At 43.8% G+C, this 24169-nt stretch overlaps 1 protein-coding gene and 1 pseudogene across 3 annotated transcripts; both read right to left on the bottom strand.

Annotated features, from left to right (window-relative positions):
* Nucleotides 1-18182, bottom strand: LOC144698335 (uncharacterized). Of its 3 annotated transcripts, XM_078570293.1 has the most exons (4): nucleotides 17010-17722; nucleotides 8214-8345; nucleotides 3121-3701; nucleotides 7-961 (listed from the first exon to the last, which is right to left on the bottom strand). In XM_078570293.1, the coding sequence occupies exon 4, from the start codon at nucleotides 850-852 to the stop codon at nucleotides 151-153; it is 702 nt and encodes a 233-aa protein (XP_078426419.1). In that variant the 5' UTR covers nucleotides 853-961; nucleotides 3121-3701; nucleotides 8214-8345; nucleotides 17010-17722; the 3' UTR covers nucleotides 7-150. The 3 variants fall into 3 exon arrangements, with proteins under 3 accessions (XP_078426420.1, XP_078426421.1, XP_078426419.1); XM_078570294.1 differs by lacking the exon at nucleotides 3121-3701 and having other exon boundaries at nucleotides 1-961; nucleotides 17010-17798; XM_078570295.1 differs by lacking the exons at nucleotides 3121-3701; nucleotides 8214-8345 and having other exon boundaries at nucleotides 1-961; nucleotides 17010-18182.
* Nucleotides 3834-3951, bottom strand: LOC144698608 (U4 spliceosomal RNA; annotated as a pseudogene).
* Nucleotides 18183-24169: the final 5987 nt, after the last annotated feature.

The following is a 24169-nucleotide window of genomic DNA, read 5'->3' as shown; positions in this document are numbered from 1 at the left end:
GAGTTTAACACAAAGCTGATTTATTTGACTTTTATCCAGATTATCAACCTATATAACTGACCTGGAGTTTATTAACATCAGCAGAAAGAGACCTCAATGAACATGGTTCAGTCCTGGATGTGACTTCACAACAACATCCAATCACTGTAGTTACTTGTGAACTCGCTGGTGTCTCAGCAGGTTGGATGACTGAATGAATCCCTTCCCACACTCGGAGCAGGTGAACGGCCTCTCACCACTGTGAACCCGCTGGTGTCTCAGCAGGTTGGATGACTGAGTGAATCCCTTCCCACACTTGGAGCAGGTGAACGGCCTCTCACCACTGTGAACCACCTGGTGTGTCAGCAGGTGGGATGCCTGAGTGAATCCCTTCCCACACCTGGAACAGGTGAATGGCCTCTCACCAGTGTGAAGTCGCTGGTGTGACAGCAGGTTGGATGCCTGAGTGAATCCCTTCCCACAGTTGGAGCAGGTGAATGGTCTCTCTCCAGTGTGGATCCGCTGGTGTTCAATGAAGTGAGATGACCACCTGAACCCAGTCCCACAGTGAGAGCAGCTGAACGGTCTCTCATCAGTGTGAACACGTTGATGGCACATCAGTTCACCAGAACTTTTAAAACACCTCCCACAGTCTGGGCATTTAAAAGGTCTCTTATCAGTGTGGACTCGCTGGTGTGTCTGCAGGTTGGATGACTGACGGAATCCCTTCCCACACTCAGAGCAGGTGAACGGCCTCTCCCCAGTGTGACTGCGTTGATGAGTTTCCAGCTGAGATGGGTATCTGAATCCCTTCCCACAATCCCCACATTTCCACCGTGTCTCCCCAGTGTGAATGGTGCTTTTTCCTTCCATGTTCAAAATCCGATGATATTCAGGTCACAATAAATTAGGCGACTCGGTCAGATCCTGATGTGATGTTTGGTTTCAGTTTCCTGAATGAAAATCCTCCCCTTCTAATGCCCTGTGAAATTGATTTAAAACAGAAAGAAGGGAGTGAGAGAGAACCCACAAAAACACAAAGGTAGGTTGTGAAATTGAGCTGGATGCATCTGGGAATTTGTGGGGCCGGCACTAGCTAAAAGTGACCATAAAAGCTGCCAGATTGTCATAAAAATACAACTGCTTCACTTATGTCCTTCAGGGAAGGGGACCTGCCAACTGGTCTCAGCCTACACAATCTCTGGCCTACAAGGGTGGAGATGGAGGGAAAGGTGGGAGAGGCAGGGGGTGAGGGGATATCTAAACACAACAAGAACTTTGACAAAATCTCTAGATGCTTCAACCTCCACCACCTAGAAGGACCAGGGTGCCAGGTGTATGTGAACACCATCACCTCCAATTTCCCCTCCAAGTCACACACCATCTTGACTTGTCTGGATGAACAGAAATTTCCTCAATTTCAATATCGGGAAGACTGAAGTCATTGTCTTTAATCTCCTCTATAAACTCCACTCCCTGACCATCAGCTCTATCTCTCTCCCTACCAACTATCTGAGGCTGAACCAGACTGTTCATAGGAACAGGAACAGGCCATACAGCCCATCGAGCCTCCTCTGCGATCAAAGTATTTTTCCCACATTATCCACATATATCCTTATGTAATTGCTCAACCTGTCATCCATTTCTTTGTTCCCTCTAGGCTTAACTATCCTAACACACTCCTGGCCGCCTTCACATTCAGCTTCCCTGTAATCCAAAACTCTGCTTACTCGCACCAAGTCTTGTTCACCCATTATCCCTGTACTCACTGATTACAAAGGCTCTGGGTTAAGGAGAACCTCAAATTTAAATTGCTCATAATTGTTTTCAAATCCCTCCATGGTCTCTCCCTGCCTACCTCTGTAATCTCCTCCAGCCTAACAACCTTCCGAGATATCTACACTTCTCTAATTCCGACCTGCTCAGCATTCCTGATTTTAACTGCTCCACATTTGGTGTCTCCCCTTCAGTTTCCAAGGCCACAAGCTCTGGAATTTCCTCCCTAAACTTCTCCACCTCACTTTCCTCCTTTAAGATAATTCTTAAAACCTACCTCGTTTAGTAAACCTTTGTTCATCTGCCCTGATATCTCTTCATGTGGCTCGGTGTCAAATGTTGCTTTCTAACATTCCTGTGAAACACCTTGGTATGTTCCATTACATAATAGAATTAATTGATTACCATTTCAGGGTGGGCAGAATCTGATGGTCAATATAGGTGCCAAAGTGGAACAGAAATGGACTATAGCTCAGGAAAAACAATTCCTGAAAGATACTGTGGGAAGATAAAGCTAGTGAGCCAGCAGCACATGGTCAGGGGATGGGCAGCAGTGGAAACCTCATTAAGACACAGTTGGCAGAAGGAACCATTAAAATCCTAAACATAGTTAAAATACACTCGTAATTAGTGACAGAGAAAGTTAGACAATGGCAGAGAGGTGATCAGGGAGGGCAGAGGTGAAACAGAGCAATAGATGGACATGGATTCAGATCCACTGTAAAGGAATCACACCAGCCCCAGAGTCATGAAATCTCTCACAGATAACAGAGCGTAGAACTAAAAACTTTAAATTGTAAATGAATAATCAAAAGTACTCAACCTGAAACAATTTCAGTTTTTAAATTTAAAATCTCCTGCTGGATCCTGCAACTGGAAAGATATCAGAAGTACTGGAGTCAGAGAAAAATCTCCCAGTTGAGGAAATACCCGGGGAGCAGGGTGATGTCACCGTGTAATTGTTGATGTGCGATGATGTCACAGTGTAATTGATGTGTGATGATGTCACAGACACGAACACAGAACATCTGGGTCTGTGCAAACCAGTGATCACCACACATTATGAAGGACGTGAGGGTCCTTGAGAGGGTGTGGAGGAGATTTATCAGAATGGTTCGAGGGATGAGGGATTTTAGTTTTCAGGTTAGGTTGGAGAAACTGTGGTTATTCCCCTTGAAGCAAAGTGGATTGAGGGGAGATTTGATAGAGGAGTACAAGTTTATGATTGGTGTTGTTAAGGTAGCTAAAGAAAAACTGTTCACATTATTTTATCGTAAAAGGATTACAGGACACAGATTTAAGGTTTGGGGCAAGATCTACAGGGGGGAAGTGAGGAAGAAATTTTACACAGTGAGTGTTAATGACCTGGAACTCAGCACTGACGTTCTGAGACTGATAATATCCAGGTTACGACGAATTGAGTGACTCTGTCAGATCTTGATGTGATGTTTTATTTAAGTTTTCTTCGTCTGCAAATCCTTCCCATTTAATATCCTGTGAAAAGGAGATTATAGAAACATCCATCCCTGTCAGCCCAGGATAGAAATTCACAACATACTCTCCTCCTGCTACTGGACCAGGATGACCGCGCATGCGCCCTGCTACACAGCCGCTTCCCCCAGGCCGTGCAGAGGAAGAGATCCAGCCATTTCCGGTCTGTTCGATGTAAACGCAGAGCCGTTAGTTTCTTATTCAGGGTATGCAGCCTTTATCGAGTGTTTATGAAGCCTCCCTGTCCACTCCGCACTGTGCATGCTCAGGCAGGAGACCGCATGCGCGTGCCAATCATGCTCCGCTTTACGCATGCGTATAGCACTGGCGCAATGTTTAGGGCACATTCTGTCCCGATCTGAATGCTGGGTGAGAGGTCCGCCATTGGAAAGCGATAGTCTTGCATGCAAAATTAGGCTTTATCATCCGATGATGATTGGAGTCATGGGGTGAAGCTATAAAATTAAGGAAAGAGTTCATGTTCTGAAGTTGTTGAACTCAATGTTAAGTCACCTCTTCACTGATACTACCTTCCCTGCTGAATATCAGCTCAGTTTACTTCACTATCTTTTAACATACATAAACAGTCTCCAAAGAGATTACCAAAAATTGCTAATGCTGACTTTGTTGCAAGTCACCATAGCGGGCTATTGGGAAAAGTTTTCAAAAACCCCATTGGCTACAATACTATCACTGCGCAAAGTGAACAAAGCTTTCCCGGACAACTGGTGGTCTATCAAACACAAACTGTTCACACTTGTGGTGACTAAAGTGAATTGATTTCAGTACATTGCACATTCTCACCTGAGATTGAGTTTATCAGTTATAAATTATTTGCTAAAATTACATCAGCAGATTGAAACATTATTTATCAGCCTGAATGTTGAAATGAGAAGGAAAGAATTGTGGGATGGGAATATACTAATCTTCTCAATGATACCTTGTGAAGTGAAATGATGTCCTGTCTGCAGGGAGCAGGTGTCCGAGCTCCCCCGAGGGTAGTTTAAACGGTTGTGTTAACCCACTCTAACATAACTAAAAGTAACACTATTTTGAACATTATTTATAAAAAATAATTTTACAAAACTCTGGACACAGTAATAGCTCCTTGTACATTTGACGCAATTCAGAGTCAGTGAAGGGGAGTGGGAGCAGGGAGAAGAGAGTTTTCTGTTTCATGTTGACGCATTGTACCCAGTTCAGACTCAGTGAAGGGGGTGGGGTTGGGGGGGGGGGGGGGGGGTGGGGGGGAGCGGGTGGGGAGGGCGGTGAGGGAGGGAGGGGGAAGCACAGGGAGAAGAGAGTTTCCTGCTTCATGTTGACACATTGTTGGGAACGGGACAGAGCAGTCCTGATGAATCATGCACCCCCAGCTGCTGATGCTGCTGTGTACTTCCAACTTTGTTTTTTACTTTTAAATTTCAGAATTCATCTTGTGCAATTATCATTTTTACAGACCTGTATTTTAATTGATTCCAGCCTTGTTTTCAAGGTGATTGATAGTTTTTTTTGTTTTATGTATTCATAGATGGAATGTGAGACAGCATTTATGTTCCATCACTAATTGCCTTTGAGAAGGTGGTGGTGACCAGCCTTCTTGAACCGCTGCAGTCCATGTGGTATAGGTGTACACACCGTGTTGTTAGAGAGGACTTAATTATGATACAAATTAATTTGCTTAATTATTATATAACCTTTCAGAGCCAATAATTAAACCTGGTTCAAAGAAATTAAAGCAATATGTTACTCAAAGGGTACTGAAAAAGATAGTTATTCATGTAGTGATGTTAAACAATACGCTTTTATTTAATTGATTTATTAAACTGTGTGTGCGCTCCACCTGTGTTCTCCAACCCATCTTTTGAAGACGCCAGATGACCAAAGACAGCAATCAAATTTAAATCAGCAACCTCGAATTTTATATTCATCACCTTTCAGCATCAGGTGAGTTTTTTTCTGTGCTATATAAACTTCACAAAATCCAAAGGAAGACATTTTATTAAATGGAGGTGACTTCCATCCCATCTTAACTGGATATCCTTAATTATTGTTCATGTGTCCTCTGAAGGCTGAAGCACATTTGTAACATTTAACTGTTAAACTGGCCTCTGAGTTTAAAATCACTGCTGTAAATGGAGAAATCCAAATAAGATGACAGTTGTAGCTGTTTGTAAATATTAGGCTCCAGGTCAGTAGCTGGAATTGTTTATTTTAAGATTTTGTATGAGTAACACATTGTGACATTCATTGTGTGATGTTTGACGTGTAACTTATGGACACTGGCCCAATACTTTATGCAAATTTGTAAAGTTAAATACTGGTCTGTTTTATAATGAGAGGTGCAATAACCACATAGTGTTCGATTTCTTATTTTGAATGGAAAGGTAGGGCTGTTTTCAGGATATGCTGTCTTTGTAAAGCTGGGACAACTGTACGAGTAATCCAGAGGCCCAGGCTAATGCTCTGAGAACACGGGTTCAAAACCCACCAAGGCAGCTGGTGGAATCTAAATTCAATTAATAAATCTGTAATCACCAGCTAGTTAACAATGAGACTATCATCAGTTTTCATAAAAAATACATCTGATTACACATGCCCTTTAGGGAAGGAAATCTGTCATCTTTATCTGGTCTGGCCTACATGTGACTGATAACCACAGAATCTGAATGGCACAGAAGGAGGACATTCGGCCCATCGTCTCTGCACCGGCTCTCCAAATGAGCATTATGACCAGTGCCAGTGACCTGCATTTTCCTTGTACCCCTGCACATTGTTACTATTCAAATAATCATCTAGTGCCCTCTTGAATAAATAAGATAAATAAAATAAGGATAAGAAAAAGTGCTCAGAGCAACTGATTTTCTGATGGTAATTTAACCTGGAATCACTGTGTGTGATATTAACCTGTTAATAATTAACACATTCCCATGACATCCCAGCTTACCAAAGTCTGTCCCAATCCATATGAATGATAAATGGATTCTCAGAGCAATGGGAAACTAATTTATTCATGAAGCTTCATCTACTGTGCACAATATTTCATGCTGCCATTTATGCATTGATGCATTTTTGACATCCAAAAGTTTCAGAAATATTATCAAATAGAATCAGACTGTCACCTCCAACAAGTCCATGTTGGTGCTTAGACTCCCTAGCAGAATTAGTCCTAATCTCACAGGCCCGCCAAACCACCACGATCTTTCTCCCTCTGTCATTCACTCACCTTCTTAACCTGTTCTTCTATGTTTCCTTGGTCTCTGCTTCAATCACTGACTCCGTTAATACATTTCATAGTCTCCATGTAGTAAACAGCTCATCCAGCTCAGGAATAGGGCCCAAATGTTCAAGTATCTCTCCCTAGCTGTACTTCCACACACGAGGCAGAATGCCACTGACTGAGCTGGATCCTTTCTGTCCCCTCAGCTCCAATCCCACCGTGTGGAGCTGAACAACAACAATTTTCACTGATTGACATTTAACCCAATAAAACACCGCAAAGCACTTCACAGGAAGCATTCCCAAAGTTTGATTGTGACCCACCCAGAAAGAGATATTAGGATGGGTGGCCAGAAGCTTGATAAAAGGGGTAAGTTTTAAGCAGCATCTTAAAGGAGGGGAGAGAGTGACAGAGGCAGAGAGTTTGAGGGAGCGAATTCCATCATTTGGAGCCTTGGCAGCTCAAAGTGAATGAAAGATGACGGTGAGATGAAATTGTTGCTGAGAGCTGAATAGTGAATTGGCTGTAAATTTCTGAAATGGTCTGATCCAGTTTTCAGAAGTGGGTCAAATTGCGGAGTCACAGGAAAGTACAACACAGACAGAAGCAGCTTGACCCATTGTGTCTGCACTGGCAGTGTAGTCAATCCCATTTCCCCACCCTTTCCCCACACAGGAGGCAGTTTGACCCACTGTGTCTACACTAGCAGCACAGTCAGTCCTACTTCCCCACCCTTTCCTCACGTTGCTGCAGAATGTCCTCCTTTTCGTTTCCCCTTTTCAAGACTGCAGTTCATTCTGTTTGCATTATCCTATTAGGCAGTGATTTCCAAATGCCAAATGATTGTTTTAAAAAAAACAACACTTCTCATCTTGTTACCTGATACTTCAGACACTCTTCTTAAATTGGTTATCATCTGTTATCGACCCTTCATCCATTTGAAGCATTTTCTCTTTAATTTCTCTATCTGAACTTTTCATGATTTTAATAAGCTCAAACACAATTCCTCTTACCCTTCTCGGCTTTAAGAAGAACAACCACAGATTCTTCGGTCTATGAACTGAACTGTATTTTCACATTTCTGAATTTGAACATGGGTTTGTATCATCACAACCACATATTCTCCATATCCCATTTGGGGAAAAAAAACGAGGTATTGTTTAGTTGAAGAGTTAATGGATAACAGCAGAATTGGCAAATTTTGGGGAATATTTTTCTGGCAGTGAAAGGACACAAAAAGAAAAAACCTGGAACTGTGTGGCAGCCAATACCCAAGGGGGTAAAAAGTGAACAATATTAGGTTGTGCTCGATCTAAAAACCCCTCATATAATTGTTACATGTAGTAACCAATTACACCACAGTAACATGTACCAAGGTGAGTTGCAAGATACCTAAAGCTGGTATTAACAAGCTGAAGATTCAGACTGTTGCCACAATAATTGCAGTTGTCCTCATTCCGTTTCTGTTACTCATGGACAGTGATAAGATGCAAGGCATGAGGGATGAGCTGACTAAAGGGATGATGCTGCGAGGCTAAATGTGGGTGGTAAAGGGGAAGGCTTTTCTGCCTGATGTTCAAACCGGCAGAAATATCACTCCTGATCAAACAATCACAGCTGCTATTTCAAAGCAGCAAGCCAAATTGAAAAGTGTAACTTCCTATAATTCTATGTTTCCAAACACCACGGTTATTTTTTCACGCCCACTTTGCCATTTTACAACCTAATCTCACAAAATATATTTTCTTACCTTGCATCCTGTTTATTTGAAGTCAAGACACAGAGTAAATTCATTCTGTTTTCTTGTCATTTCTAGAACGAGATTTGAAACCGGACTAGTTGAAGGACACTTTTATTGGTGCCAATCTTCCACTGTCTCCCACTGTTTCAAAAGAGGCACTGTTATCATCAGCCTGTTATGTACCTTCTTACAGTACATCGTCTGAACAACATTAGCTCATCCTAGCTCCGCTCTCTCCACATTGAAAATCTGTCTGAAAATATACTTCTGTATGAAAATATAAACTTCAAAGCTTAACAACGTACACAAGACTGGAAAGAGAATGAAACTGTGGATAATTGGCACTGTGCACATTCCTGTAATCAGTACGTGGGATAATCAGGGAGATGAATTCCTGCTTTTCTTTACCATGTCATCTTCAAACCCATCTCTTCTCAATGACTTGTGTCTTCCATTCCCTGTCCCTGCTTTCCAGGTGTAGATTGGGTTCCCGAACTGACAGTGTCTGCATCAAGCAGCTAATTGACCTCAGAGCTGTACAGACAGAGGGAGCAAGGGGCGAGGCGGGGACAGAAGCAGGAAGAGATGTGGCATGACAGTGTTTAGAACTTGACATGTGTCAGTTGCTTTTAGTGTTGAATATCTGCAGTGCATTGCCTTGTAAGTTTCACAGGGACCACAATGATTAAGTTAGTGGGTTTTAGAAGTTGAAGATTGCACATCCACAGCCTGTTGGACTATTACCCTTCCCTGTCAATTTCATGTACCTGTCAACAGCATTCAATGTTGTCATTGGCTGAACAAGTCATTTGTGTTCTATGTAAACATACCATTTTGGCAGAGAAACTTGCCTCTAGTGAAAGTGGTCTGAAGTGAAGACATTGCAAAATTATTGTGCATCAGCCAACTTTCACGTGGATTCCCCAGTTGTCTAGTGGTTAGGATTTGGTGCTCTTATTACCACGGAATGTGCTTGATTCCTGATTGGAATGAAGCTTTGTTGCTGTTTTGTGAAATTTCATAACTTAGATGAGTTACTTACTGACTCAAAACAAAACAAAACAAAACAAAACCAGATCTACCATCATAAGTAGAGTGAAGAATAGAGATCAGACATGAGATGGAAATGTTAGACATCAACAGATCCAGAATGAGTACAGAGGTGGATCTCGGGAATTAAAGTTAAAAAAAAGAGAAGAGCAGTGATAAGATGTAAGGCACGGGAGATTAACTGACAAAAGAAATGGTGCTGCAAGGCAAAATGTGGGAAGTAATCAGACCGGTTTTTCTGAAAATATGCCCAGTTCCGCTGGAGAGAGACTGCTCAGATATTTATTGACTGCAAAGGATTTATTCAGTTTCTCCATCTCCCAATAATTGCAGTTGTCCTCATTCCGTTTCTGTCTCTCTCATCTGAACTTTGAAGTTCAAAGAATTTGATGCATGAGCAGTTCATTCATATCAAAGAGAGGCTGCTTAAATGTTCTGTGTATGGCAGCAATTCACTCATTCTGGGACACCAGTGAGTTCACATGTGACTGCAGGGATTGGATTCTGCTGTTTTTGGGTCTCCCAATTCTCCACCAATTCCCATCCTCCTTCTTTCTGGTGAATAATGGATGACCCATGCAAATGCCCTTCATTATAATTTTTTATCTAATTTTGATATTGGATCCACCTGTCCCAGACTCCACCGCATATCAGCAAAACAAATCACGGTTAACAAATTTGAACTTAGAATGGCGGGGTATTTACCCAGCATTCCCCAAGGTGGTGAACGTCCCCTATCTGCATGCGTAATGCTGCCGTGTTTAGCGCATGCGCAGCGACAGTAATGGCGATTGAAAGCTCCATGTTCGTCGGGTCCAAAAATAGTTCGTGAAATAGGAAACGGAGCGAGCGATGAATCTTGCATTTGGCTAGGAAAGCTTTGTAAGTATGTTGTGTAAGCTTCTGACTCCAGAATTAGAGGCTACCGTCGTCGGTTGTAAAAGCGGAGGAAAAGCTGTGGAGCTTCTGCCGCGGTCAGACCTGGATTAATGTCCGCCATCTTTATAAGGGGCAATGCGCAGCAGGGCGCATGCGCGGTCATCCTGGTCCAGGTGGCACAAGGAGAAAATTTTGTGAATTTCTATCCTGGACTGACAGGGATGGATTTTGGAAACTCCCTTTCCGGAGAGTCAGAAGGGGAGGATTTACACACAGCAAACTCAAACCAAACATCACTTCAAAACCTGATATTGTCACTCGATTCGCCAGGACCTGGATATTATCAGTTGTTGAAGTCATTACCACGCTATATGCGAAAAACAAGTTCTTCCACACATCCCCCCCTCCCCTCGTTTATCTTGACGATAGAGAATCCAAAAAAATGCAGCACAGAGGGATCTGGGTGTTCTTGTGCATTAAACACAATAGGTTAGCATGCTGGTGCAGCAAGTAATTAAGAAGGCAAATGGAATTTTGGCCTGTATTGCTAGGGGGTTGGAGTTTAAACAGAGGGAAGTCTTGTTACAACTGTATAGGGTGTTGGTGAGGCCGCACCTGGAGTACTGTGTACAATTTTGGTCCCTGTATTTAAAAAAGGATACACTGGCATTGCAGGCAGTTCAAAAGAGGTTCACTAGGCTGAACCCTAGGATGAGGGGTTTGATGTATCAAGAGCGGCTAAACAGGTTTGACCTTTATTTATTAGAGTTTAGAAGAATGAGGGGTGATCTTATTGAAATGTACAAGATTCTGAGGGGGCTTGACAGGATAGATGCTGAGAAGATGCTTCCACTAGTGGGGGAATCTCGAACTAGGGGACATAGTTACAGAATAAGAGGGCACTCATTTGGAACTGAGATGCGAAGGAATTTCTTCTCTCAGAGGGTAGTAAATGTCTGGAATTCTCGACCCCAGAGAGTTGTAGAGGCTAGACTGCTGCAAGTATTTAAAGAGGATGTAGATAGTTTTTTGAAATGTCAGGGAATTGAGGGCTATGAGGAGCTGGCACGAGAGATGATTTGAGGCCTTGGGCAGATCAGCCTTGATCTTTTTGAATGGCAGGGCAGGCTTGAGGGCTGAATGGCCAACTCCTGCTCCTATTTCTTATGTTCTTATAATCTTAAATCTGTGTCCCTTACTCCTTTTACAGTCAGCTAATGGGAGCAGCATTTCTTTGTCTACTTTATCTAAACCAATCATAAACTGTACACCTCTATCAAATCTCCCCAAGATCTGCTTTGCTCCAAGGAGAACAACCCCAGTTTCTCCAAACTAACCTTATGTAAGACTGGAGACTGTTACTTGTGTGATGTTCCATTGCTGTGGGGCTGATGTGACTCCTTCACTGTGGATCTGAATCCATGTCCATGTGATGCTCTATTTCACCCTCTGCCCTCCCTGATCATCTCTCTGCCACTCTGTAACTTCCTCTGCCTCTAATACTGGGTGTATTTGAATGATGTTGAGTATTTTACTGTTGCTTTTGCCGACTGTATCTAAATGAGGTTTCCATTGCTGCCGATCCCCCCACCATGTGCTGCTGTCTCACCAGCTTTATCTTCCCATTGTATCTTTCATAGTCAGGAACTGTTTTTCCTGTCCTATAGTCCATTCCTCTTCCACTTCTGAGCTATATTGACCATCAAGTTCTGCACCATTTTTATTCCCTGTAACTCATTCTGCACACACTGAGATGTTAACTCTGTTTCTCTCTCCGCAAATACTGCCTGTTGAGTATTTCCAGCATTTTCTCTTTTTATTTCAGATTTCCAGCAGCTGCAGTATTTTGCTATTATGTTATTGCAGGCGTTGCTCACAGAACCGAGTCTAGAAACACAGACGGACCAATTAAGAGCTGGTTTGTATCAGGGTGGGTGTTGGTTACAGAAGTTGGTCCATGGCCTCCAGTGTAGGTCCTTTTTCATCGAGTCACAGAATCATTGAATGATGACAATACAGACGGAGGTTATTCAGCCCATCGTGCCCATGCTGGCTCTCTGCAAGAGCCAATCAGCTAGTCCCACTCCCCTGTCCTTTCACTAACAAGACCAGCAAATATTGACAATCTGCAGTCACACTGTGTGGAAAATAATATTTACATGGAGGAAATTTCTGTTCATCCAGTGCTGGATGTCAGACAAGTCAGGACAGTGTGTGACCTGGAGGGGAATTTGGAGGTGATGGTTTTCACATACACCTGCTACCCTGGTCCTGCTACCCTGATCCTTCTAGGTGGTGGTGGTTGAGAGTTTCAGTGGTTTTGTCAATGTTCTAGTCGAGTTGTAGATATAAAATTCCCTCTCCTTTTCCGCCTGCCTCTCCCATCTCTGTCTCCTTCTCTCCCTCCTTCCTTAGATTCAATCAGATCAGGCGGCAGGTTCCCTTACCTAAAGGACATTAGTGGACCAGTTGTCAGTCTAGCAGTTTTCATGGTCACTTTTTCCTCGTGCCGGCCCCACAAATTCTCAGATTCATTCAACTCAGTTTCACAACCTGCCTTTGTGTTTTTGTGGGTTCTCCCTCACTCCCTTTTTTCTGTTTTAAATCAATTTCACAGGGTGTTAGAAGGGGAGGATTTTCAGTCAGGAAACTCAATCCAAACATCACATCAGGATATGATGGAGTCGTCCAGTTTATCATAACCTGAATATCATCGGATTTTGAACATGGAAGGAAAAAGCACCGTTCACAGTGGGGAGAAACCGTACACGTGTTCTGTGTGTGGACGAGGCTTCAGCCAATCATCTGGCCTGTCAGAACATAAATGCAGTTACAATGGGGAGAAACCATGGAAATGTGGGGATTGTGGGAAGGGATTCGGTTACTCATCCCAGCTGGAAAGTCATCGGCGCAGTCACACTGGAGAGAGACTGTTCACCTGCTCCGAGTGTGGGAAGGGATTCACATGGTCATTGCACCTGCTTAAACACTAGCAATGTCACAGTGGGGAGAGACCTCTTAAATGCCCAGACTGTGGGAAATGCTTTAAAAGCTCCAGGAACCTGATGTCCCATCAATGTGTTCACACTGACGAGAGACCATTCAGGTGCTCTCACTGTGAGACTGGGTTCAGACGATCATATAACCTCACACTACACAGCAAATTCACACTAGAGAGAGACCGTTCACCTGCTCCATGTGTGGGAAGGGATTCACTCACTTCTCCAACCTGCTGAGGCACTAGCACACTGACAATGGGGAGAGACCCTTCACCTGCTCTGAGTGTGGGAAGGGATTCACTCAGTCACCCAACCTGCAGAGACACCAGCGAGTTCACACTGGGGAGAAACCATTTAAATGTCTGGACTGTGGGAAGTGCTATAAAAGTTCTGGGGAACTGATGTCCCATCAACGTGTCCACACTGATGAAAGACCGTTCAGGTGCTCTCACTGTGAGACTGGGTTCATAGGATCATCTCAACTCATTGAACACCAGCCCACTCACACTGGGGAGAGGCTGTTCACCTGCTCTGACTGTGGGAAGGGATTTAATCGGTCATCCAACCTGCTGACACACCAGCGAGTTCACACCAGGGAGAGGCCATTCACATGCTCCAAGTGTGGGACAGGATTTACTCAGTTATCCACCCTGCTGAGACATCAACAAGTTCACACTGACGAGAGACCTTTTTAATGCCCAGAATGCGGGAAATGCTTTAAAATTTCCCAGAACCTGATATTCCATCAACGTGTTCACACTGACGAGAGACCATTCAGGTGCTCTCACTGTGGGACTGGGTTCAGACGTTCATATGACCTCACACTACACCAGCGAATTCACACTGGAGAGAGACTGTTCACCTGCTCTGAGTGTGGGAAGGGATTCACTCACTTCTCCAATCTGCTGAGGCACCAGCACACTCACACTGGGGAGAGGCCATTCACCGGCACTGTGTTTGAAAATGGATTTACTCATTCATCCAACTTGTTTAAACACGAACACATTCAAAGTAGAGAAGCCGTTCACCTGCTCCAAGTGTGGGAAGGGACTCAATGAGTCATCCCATCAGCTGAGACACCAGCGAGTTCACAAGTAACTACACTGATTGGATTTTGCTGTTAATCACATCCAGACTGAACCAGGTTCTTTGGTGTCTGTTTCTGCTCCTGGTAATAAAATCCAGCCCAGTTATAGAGGTTAATATTCTGGATAAAAGTCAAATAAATCAGCTTTGTGATAAACACGGTTTGTTGAATCTTTTTAATATCTCTAACACAAGTTAGTTCCTTTTGAAGGGCTCTCCCTCTCCCCGTCTCCTCCATCCTCACCTCCAACAACAAGTGTGAGGAGCTCATGGAGCTTCTTTGTCACTAAGATTGGGACAATCCGATCAGCTGCCTCTGCTGCTTTCTTCCCTTCCACTAGCCCACCGGGACAAACTGTCTCTAAAGTTCCTCCTTGTCTGAGCCCTGAACTCACATCTTCCTCCAGTTTCTCTCCCATCTTCCCTCATGCCCTTTCAGTGCTCATCTTGACCATGAGACCCACCTCCTGCTCCATTGACTCTATTCCCACTGCTGATCCCCCAACTTCCCCATGTTCACTGATATTGTTAATCGTTCTCTCTCTTCAGGTAGTGTCCCTCTCTCCTTCGAATCTGCCATTATCACCCCCTCCTCAAAAAACAAGCCTTTGATTCCACCGTCCTTGCAGCGACTGCCCCATCTGCAACCTCCCTTCTACTGAAACTCCTTGAACGTGTTGTCACCTCCCAAATCCATGTCCAACTTTCCAAGAACTCCATGTTTGAATTCCTCCAATCAGGTTTCTGTCCCTGCCACAGTACTGATTTACTTGTACTTCTTGCTATTTAGTATTGTGTATTCACTGCTCATGATGTGGCCAGATTATCAAATTCAGTTCCCTTAAAACAGTTTGTATATTGTATCCCCTTTCCCTAACTCTTTCTCCTACCTTAATCCTTTCCTGATACCATTTTACACATGCAATAGCTACCATCTTATCTTGTTCAGGTTGCCTGGAGAGACTTTACAGTCTAATAAAGTATTCTCATAACAGTTTTAAAGCAGAGGTCAAGCATCGACATGTTTTGCTTCCTTATCTTCCTCTCAAACAACATTTTATTGTCTCAAATGTAACCCACTAAATTGTGTCCGATCCTTTTTTTAGAATTACCCCAGATTAATTAACTCGGTCAAAAATTGGATTTCTGTCAAACTTCGTCAAGGTCTTGAGCTTAACTTTATATTTGGGGAACATACTGACAATGACAAAAAGCTTGCAGCATTTGAATTAGTGTCAATTGTTGTAAAATCTTTAAAAATAAAAAATTCCCTTTTGAGAAGTTTATTGGAAACCAAACTGCAATTTTTTTTAAACTTTGTAAGAACTGTAATTTACACTATCAAAATTAAAACTACCTCTTTCTCATGCGTATTGATTTATATCCAGATTAAAAGTCCCATATGTTTATCGACACACTCTTTATCTTGGATAGCACCCTAGTTATTCAAAAGTAACTTTGTAAATTACACTGCACTTTACATCTCAAGATTGTCCCAAATTCAAATAACAGTGCTGTTGGGATGCAGATTTCCTTTCATATTTAAATTACCTCTTCAAAAGAGACCCCTTTTTATCCATTGGAACCACCTAGGCCGTGTGTTTATGACTTTTAGTTTTGCTAGAATCCTTTTGAATTTCAGGTATTTTTTTTTTCCCTCAGAATTTTAGAATACCAACTCGTATGAGCTAATGTAACTCATATGTATCAATCCCAATCAGCTTGGAAGCTGGTGATAAGGCTTACCCTCTACTAGTCTGCAAGGGGGTGGTACAAAGGTTGGTTCATCTCAAACAAAGGCAAACCCTGTTTTATCTTTACAATACCTTCAAACTGCGATTTTTGCCAGAAATCTCAACTCAAACCTTATGCTCAGAACTTTGGAAAGTTTGAGTATTTTTTTCCTTTAATCTAATTCGGGGCTTTCGACTCTAAAGTGCTGAACTTCACACACACATGACATTTTAGGGAAGAAAACACATTAAAGCTCACATACAAGTGCTTCCTTGCACACAAACACACTCATATATAAAGGTATGTATTTATATCCCTATAACATTGAACATAACGATTTAAAACTCTCATACTCTAAACGAAACTTCAAGTAGCAGCGGGGGGAATAAAGGAATCTTGGAGGCTCCACCTATCTGGACAATCAAACTGACTGAAGATCCCATTTCCTCTGCTCCTGCCTGTCACTGCTCATTACCTCCCCTAGGGGTACCCCCTTTTTCTCGCTCTCTTTCTCTTCAGCGCAAACAGCTCTTGTAACTTAGAACAATTCATTTTTTTAAGTTACAGAAAATACACTAGGGGACCTTTTGGGTCCCAATCATCCTTCCACATTTTCTTGATTAATTTTGACTGTTGTTCCGCGATGAACCTTGTGATGGAGTCCGCGGCTGCCCAGTCGAGTTCCATAGCAATTTCCTGTTTTCCTGATGGTATTCTATTCTTCTATTCCGTCTATCTCTGTGCAGTTAGTTTGCGCGGCCCTGACAACTTAGTTACTTGTGATCTTTTTTGTTTTCCCCAGGGGTCTGGCCCCTGCGCAGCTTCAACTATGGTTCTATTTCAAACCGTAGCCTGCCAGTGCGACTCTGCCTCCTCTCAGGGTAGTGGTCCGGCCTCCCTGTGTGGCTCCGGCACTGCTAGCCCACCAGCACGGCTCCGCCTCCTACCCCGGCACCTCCTGCCCTGAGTCCTCCTCCCGATTCTTTTGATACTCGACCAGACCATTCTCGGGTAGGCTTACTGCACTAACTATGGGTGGTAAATAAATTATACTCACCCACTTTGCAGAGCCGTCCCGAGGATCCGATCCCAGTATCCAGTCGACGACGCCAGTTGTTGTGTATCTTTGACAAATGAACCACAGGAGGATCAGGTACAGGTTACGATCATTTACTCGAGCAATTGCAAGGAGAGAACCACCTCAAAGCAGATTGAGGTAGCATTCTACCCAATTACAAGCATACAGCTTATTTATACATCACTGATCACGTACAAGAACATTGTTCAAATTCCAATCTTGTCTGCATATTGGTTTATATTAAACAGATATCTCTGGTCACCCAGGCAGAGCCTTCTCCGCCTATCTAAGCTGGGACCGTCTGTCCTTTCCTTATCTGTTGACGAGCACACTTAATCTATGTTGTTTTCATCCTCCATCTCCAGTCCAGTTACTAAGGTCTTTCTTGTGATTGCAGGCCCCAAGGGTCTGCAAAGTTCATCTGGTAACCATTAACTGTTAGTGCACTTGATGATGCTGTCTGCCATCTAAGTAATTCCCTTTCAATAACTTCTTACTGTATTCCCCCTAACATTCCCATCTCCTGACACTCTGCCCCATCTCCCGACACTCTGCCCCCATCTCCCGACACTCGGCCCCATCTCCCGACACTCTGCCCCCATCTCCCGACATGCTGCCCCCATCTCCCGACACTCTGCCCCATCTCCTGACACACTGCCCCCATCTCCTGATACGCTGCTCCATCTCCCAACACTCTGCCCCCATCTCCCGACACTCTGCCCCGTCACCCGACTCACTGCCCACAATTCCTGACACGCTGCCCCCATCTCCTCTGATGCCTCCAATGACTCCACATCCATAAGTATGGGGCCCAGAACATTGTTTTAAATAATTCATGGGATGTGGGCTTCACTGCCTGGGCCAGTATTTATTGCCCATCCCTAGTTGCCCTTGGAAGGGTGATGGTGAGCTGCCCTCTTGAACTGCTGAAGTCCGTGTGGTGTAAGTACACCCATAATGCTGTTAGGGAGGAACTTCCAGGGTTTTGACCCAGCGACAGTGAAGGAACACCAATATATTTCCAAGTCAGGATGCTGAGTGACTTGGAGGGGGAACTTCCAGTTGGTGATGTTCCCATCTATCTGTTACCATTGTCCTTCTAGATGGTAGTGATCGTGGGTTTGGAAGGTGCTGTCTAAGGAGCCTTGGTGAATTCCTGCAGTGCATCTTGTAGATGGTACACACTGCTGCTACTGTGCGTCTATGGTGGAGGGAGTGAAAGCTTGCGGATGTGGTGCCAATCAAGCAGACTGCTTTGTTCGGGATGGTGTCAAGCTTCTTGAGTGTTGTGCAAGCTGCACTCATCCAGGCAAGTGGAGAGTATTCCATCACACTCTTGACTTGTGCCTTGTAGATGGTGGGCAGGATTTGGGGAGTCAGGAGGTGAGTTACTCATTGCAGGATTCCTAGCCTCTGACCCTTTCTTGTAGCCACACTATTTATATGGCTAATCCAGTTCAGTTTCTGGTCAACGGTAACCCCCAGAATGTTGTCCTGGTGGGCTAGTGGAAGGGAGGGAAGCAGCAGAGGCTGCTGATCAGACTCTCAGTCTTAGTGATAAAGAAGCTCCATGAGTTCCTCACATTTATGGTTGGAGGTGAAGATGGAGGAGACAAGGGAGAGGGAGAGCACTTCAAAGGGAACTAACTTATGTTGGGGATATTAAAAAGAATTGACACAGTATTTTTAACAAAAGTGATTAATGACATTATTCATAGAAGCTAGAAGCAGGAGTAGGCCATTCGGCCCTTTGAGCTTGCTGTGCCATTCAATATGATCTTGGCTGATCCTCTATCTCAACGACATATTCCTGCTTTCTTTCCATACCCCTTGATGCCCCTAATATCCAAAAGCAAAAATCATTCTTGAATATACTCAGTGACCCAGGCTCCACAGCCTTCTGTGGTAGAGAATTCCAGACCATCCTCTGAGTGAAGAAATCTTTCCTCATCTCGGTCCTAAATGGCCTGCTCCGTATTCTGAGACTGTGGCCTCTGGTTCTAGACTCCTCAGCAGGGGAAACATACTCCCTTTATCTAGTCTGTCTAGCCCCGTTAGACTTTTATATGTTTCAATCAGATCCCCTCTCATTCTTCTAAACTCTAGTGAATACAGGTCCAGTTGAACCAATCTCTCCTCTTCCACAGTTTTGCCATTCCTGGTATTAGCCTAGTGAACCTTTACTGCACTCACCCTATGGCAAGTATATCCTTTCTAAGGTAGGGAGATCAACACTGCAAGCAATACTCCAAAATAGTAACCTCCATAACTGGGCTGCAGTTTACTAACATCAACAGAAACAGACCCCAATGAACATGGTTCGGTCCTGGATGTGATGAACAGCAAAATCCAATCCGTTACTTCTGAACTCGCTGGTGTGTCAGCAGCTGGGATGACTGAGTGAATCTCTTCCCAGACTCAGAGCAGATGAATGGCCTCTCCCCAGTGTGAACTCGCTGGCGTGTCAGCAGGTGGGATGACTGTGTCAATTCCTTCCCACACTTGGAGCAGGTGAACGGCTTCTCCCCAGTGTGAATTCACTGGTGTGCGGTGAGTTGTGATGACCACCTGAAGCCATTCCCGCATTGAGAATATCTGAATGGTCTCTCGTCAATGTGAACATGGTGATGGGACATGAGTTTCCAGGAGCTTTTATTGCACTTCCCACAATCTGGGCATTTAAATGCTCTCTTCGCAGTGTGAATTAGCTGGTGTTTCAGCAGGGTGGATGAATCAGTGAATCTCAACCCACATTTGAAGCAGGTAAATGATCCCTCCCCAGTGTGAACTCGCTGGTGTGTCAGCAGGTGGGATAACTGAGCAAATCCCTTCCCACACTCCGAGCAGGTGAATGGCCTCTCCCCAGTGTGAACTCGCTGGTGCTTCAGGAAGTTCGATGAATCAGTAAATCCTTTCCCACAAGTGGAGCAGGTGAACTGTCTCTCCCCAGCGTGACTGTGGCGATGAGTTTGCAGTTCAGATGGGTAATTGGATCCCTTCCCACACTTGGAGCAGATGAACAGCCTCTCCCCAGTGTGGCTGCACTGATGAGTTTCCAGCTGAACTTGGTAATTAAATCCCTTCCCACAATCCCCACATTTCCACGGTTTCTCCCTGTTGTGACTGCATTTATGTTCTGACAGGCCAGATGATTGGCTGAAGCCTCGTCCATACACAGAACATGTGTACGGTTTCTCCCCACTGTGAACGGTGCTTTTTCCTTCCATGTTCAAAATCTGATGATATTCAGGTTGTGATAGTTTGGGTGACTCCCTACCACCCTCACGTGATATTTGGTTTCAGTTTCCCAACTGGAAATCCTCCCGTTTTAGTACCCTGTGAAATGGATTTAAACAGGAAAAAGGGAACGAGAGGGAACCCACAAAAACACAAAGGCAGGATGTAAAATTGAGCTGAATGAATCTTGTAATATGTAGGGCTGGCATCAGGAAAAAGTGATCATGAAAGGTTCCAAATTATCCTAAAATCCCAACTGATTCATTAATGTCCTTCAGGGAATGGAACCTGCGACACAGTCCGGACCTTATGAGACTCTGGCATCTACAAGAGGGAGAGAAAGAAAGAGGCAGAGAGAGATAGAGAGATATGTGAGAGAGTCAGGGGCAAAAGAGAAGCATTTTATATATCGACAGCTCAACAAGAAATTTGACAGATTCTCCTAAACCCTCATCCTCCAGCACCCAGAAGGACTATGGTAACAGGTGTTTGTGAACACCATCACCTCCAAGTTCCCCTGCAAGTCACACACCATCCGGACTTGTCTGACATCCAGTACTGGATGAATAGAAATTTCCTCCATTTAAATATTGGGAAGACTGAAGTCATTGTCTTCAGTCCCCACTACAAACTCCACTCCCTGGTCACCGACTCCATTCCTCTCCCTGACAACTGTCTGAGACTGAACCAGACATGTTGAAATATTTCACCACAAGATGAGCTTCCTACCACATATCCACATCACCACCATGACCGCCAATTTCCACCCCAGTCTCAGCTCATCTGCTGTTGAAAATCTCATCTATTCCTTTGTTACCTCTAGACTTAACTGTCCTAACGCACCCCCAGCCAGCCTCCTACATTCAACCTTCCTGTAATCTTGAGGTCATCCAAAACTCTGCTGCCCGTGTGCTTACTCGCACCAAGTCTTGTTCACCCATCACCCCTGTGCTCACTGACCTACAAAGGCTCTGGGTCAAGGAGCACCAAAATTTTGATTTTCTGATCCTTACAAATCTCTCCATGGTCTCGTCCCTCCCTATCTCTGTAACCTCTTCCAGCCTCACAATCCTCCGAGATATCTTCACTTCGTCTAATTCCAGATTCCTGACAATTCCCAATTTTAATTGCGCCACCTTTGGTCACAATTGTTGCCTATTGCCCTCTATAAGGATGGCGTCCGCACATTGCCCTCTATAAAGATGGCGTCCGCACATGCGCACCCCTGCACATTGACCTCTATAAAGATGGCGTCCGTACATGCGCACTTCGTCCTCAACAAGGTGGCCGTTAATCCGCGCTTTATTTCGGGAAAAACGCCGCAGCCGGCAAATCGGTACCGGGACCGGAAACTTTTTATTCGCGGCTTGAGGCCTGCGGTAGATGTTTATGAAGCTTCCCCGCCCACTTGCCGGTTCGACTCTTCTGCTCTCCTCCCTGATCCAACACGAACACGACTTTCTTCCCAGCGACGGAAACGCGCATGCTCCAATCAGAGCCCCAGAGTGCGCATGCTCCAATCAGAGCCCCGAGTGCGCATGCTCCAGTTACTGCCTGACACTGCGCATGCGCGATGATCTCCCGCAGTGAGAATAGAGCCTATTCTGCCTCTCAGTGTATGCTGGGTAATCACAGCGCCATTGAATCATGATATTCTTGAATACAAAGAAATTGTCTGTGCTCCGATTATGATTGGCGCCAATCATATAATATTATTAATTCAATTGATACAGCCAGAAAGTGCACTGGAGGCAAACCTGTTACCTGGTCTGTGTCCCTACATGAGGAGAGAGAGAGGGAGACGGTATAAGGTGAAGACGAAAGATTTCACACATCAGTAACACAACCAGAATTCTGACAGAACCTCTCAACTCTAAGGTTTTCATCACATTGAAGGAGATAGGTAGCAGATGCATAGGAACACACTCATCCTCAAGTTTCCCATCTCAGTAACACAGCATTCTGCCTTGGGCACATTATCACTGCTCCTTCATCGTTGAGTGAAAATGGTGGAACTCAGATTTTACCGCATGGCCTTGTGGGAGCATCTTCACTGGACAGTGGTTCAAGAAGAAGGTGGCCCACCATTACCTCCGCAAAGGGTAACTGGGGATGCACAATTGATATAATAGACTTGTTACCAAAACTCTCACACCAAGGATTAAAAGCGTGTACAGAAATATCTGTTTCTAAAGCAATATTCCTTTTATATCGGATGGATATAGTTGTTTCTTTAGCAAACTAATTTCCCAAGAATCTAACAGAACATGTTGGAAATACTCAGCTGGTCAGGCAGCATCTGTGGAGAGAAATTGAGGTAACGTTTCAGGCCTTTTGCCTTTGGCAAGGTTAACAACTGCCTTAAAATGATAGACAGAGGACTATCACACTTAAATCTTTTTTCATTTATGAATATTCATTCGCAGAATACTTAACACAGTCATTTTCAGCCTGGAAACTTAAATCTGCCGTTTCACATTCAGTCAGGAACAGATCACAGTTTTACATCAATCTCTGATTTGACAGCATGTTTCCAGCATTCACCATTGTTCTTCCTGATTTTAAATGCAGTTGTAACGAAGCCTTCTGTTCTGTGTCTAGGAGCTCTGAAGCATGGAAGAGAGTGGCTAGGATACATTTCATATACGCCTCTGGGTTACCCCACATGGTGTCAGCAAAGAGAGAGACGGGAATGACCAAAGTTCTGTTGGTCCCTCTCGGTGTGACCCTGATCCAAACAGGTGAAGATCAGAATGTGAGTAGAAGGAATGAGAAATGGGCCACTCCAGCTACCCAAAGGACAATGATAGTTCATACAATCCTTACTTTTGCTTTGTAAATTTCTGATAAAATGCTGAGGGAATCAAGTCTCACTACTTATTAAATAATTTTATTGAGTTTTTTGACAAGTTTAACAGAGAGGGTGGTTGAAGACATTGCAGTTTATGTTGTGTATATGGACAATGGATCAAGTACCACTTATGAAGCTTGTTAGCAAACTTGAAGCCTATGGGATCAAAACATCAGCAGTAGTATGGATAAAAAGTTTTTTTTTTGCAAAAATATACTTTATTCATAAAATATCTTCAATCACATTCCAAACCATTTCAAAATCACCATTACAAAGGTACAATGGATAAAAAGTTATCTAAGTGTTAGCAAAGAGAGCTGTGGTGAATGGTGTTTTCTTTGGAATGAAGTGAGATTTACAGTGCAGTTCCCAGGGTTCAGCACCAGGATATTTGCTGGGTTTTTTTGTAAAAATGACTGTCTTGTGTTACAAATGTGTACATTATCAGGTTATTTTCGGTTTGTAAATTGCAATTTTTAAAGGTAGGATAAACGGAAGAGAGCCTGGTCTGAAGGGAAGGTAGACAGGCCTGGGGTAATTACAGATCAAAGTGAGGCCCCATGTTATGTTAGTGAAGTCATGATGTGAGGTGTTAAAAGTTAAACAATGGAGCTCTCGTTAGCTATCTCTTCAGGAGACACTCTGTCTGGGAGGGTTTATTTTTTTCCGCACATCAGAGAAAGCTCAAGGTCATTGGTAATCAAGAAAAGGTTTCAAAGTATCCATGTACTTTTCAGATCAAAGCAGCAAGTTAAATTTCAAGATAAGTAATTTTCATTTCTTTCTGAAGACAGACCATGTGTGTCACGTGATAATGGACATGGATTGAGAGGGAAAGGTTATTTTATTTACCATATCTTTGCTGTAAATGTCAGTTTGTGTCCTCAGAAGCTTGTCAAAGCAGAGAGAGAATCTTTCAGCTGCCTGGATAAAGAGCAGAGCACCATCAGAAACCAGGGGTGTTTCTGAAGTTATTATGCAAGGATGTGAGTGAGTCCCAAGCTCAGACTGGGCAAATCCAAATTCAGTTCTGTGATGACAGGATTCTCCT

Source organism: Cetorhinus maximus, chromosome 23 (assembly GCF_964194155.1).
Source record: "Cetorhinus maximus chromosome 23, sCetMax3.hap1.1, whole genome shotgun sequence".
Lineage (NCBI taxonomy): Eukaryota > Metazoa > Chordata > Chondrichthyes > Lamniformes > Cetorhinidae > Cetorhinus > Cetorhinus maximus.
This window is presented reverse-complemented; position numbering and strand designations above follow the sequence as displayed.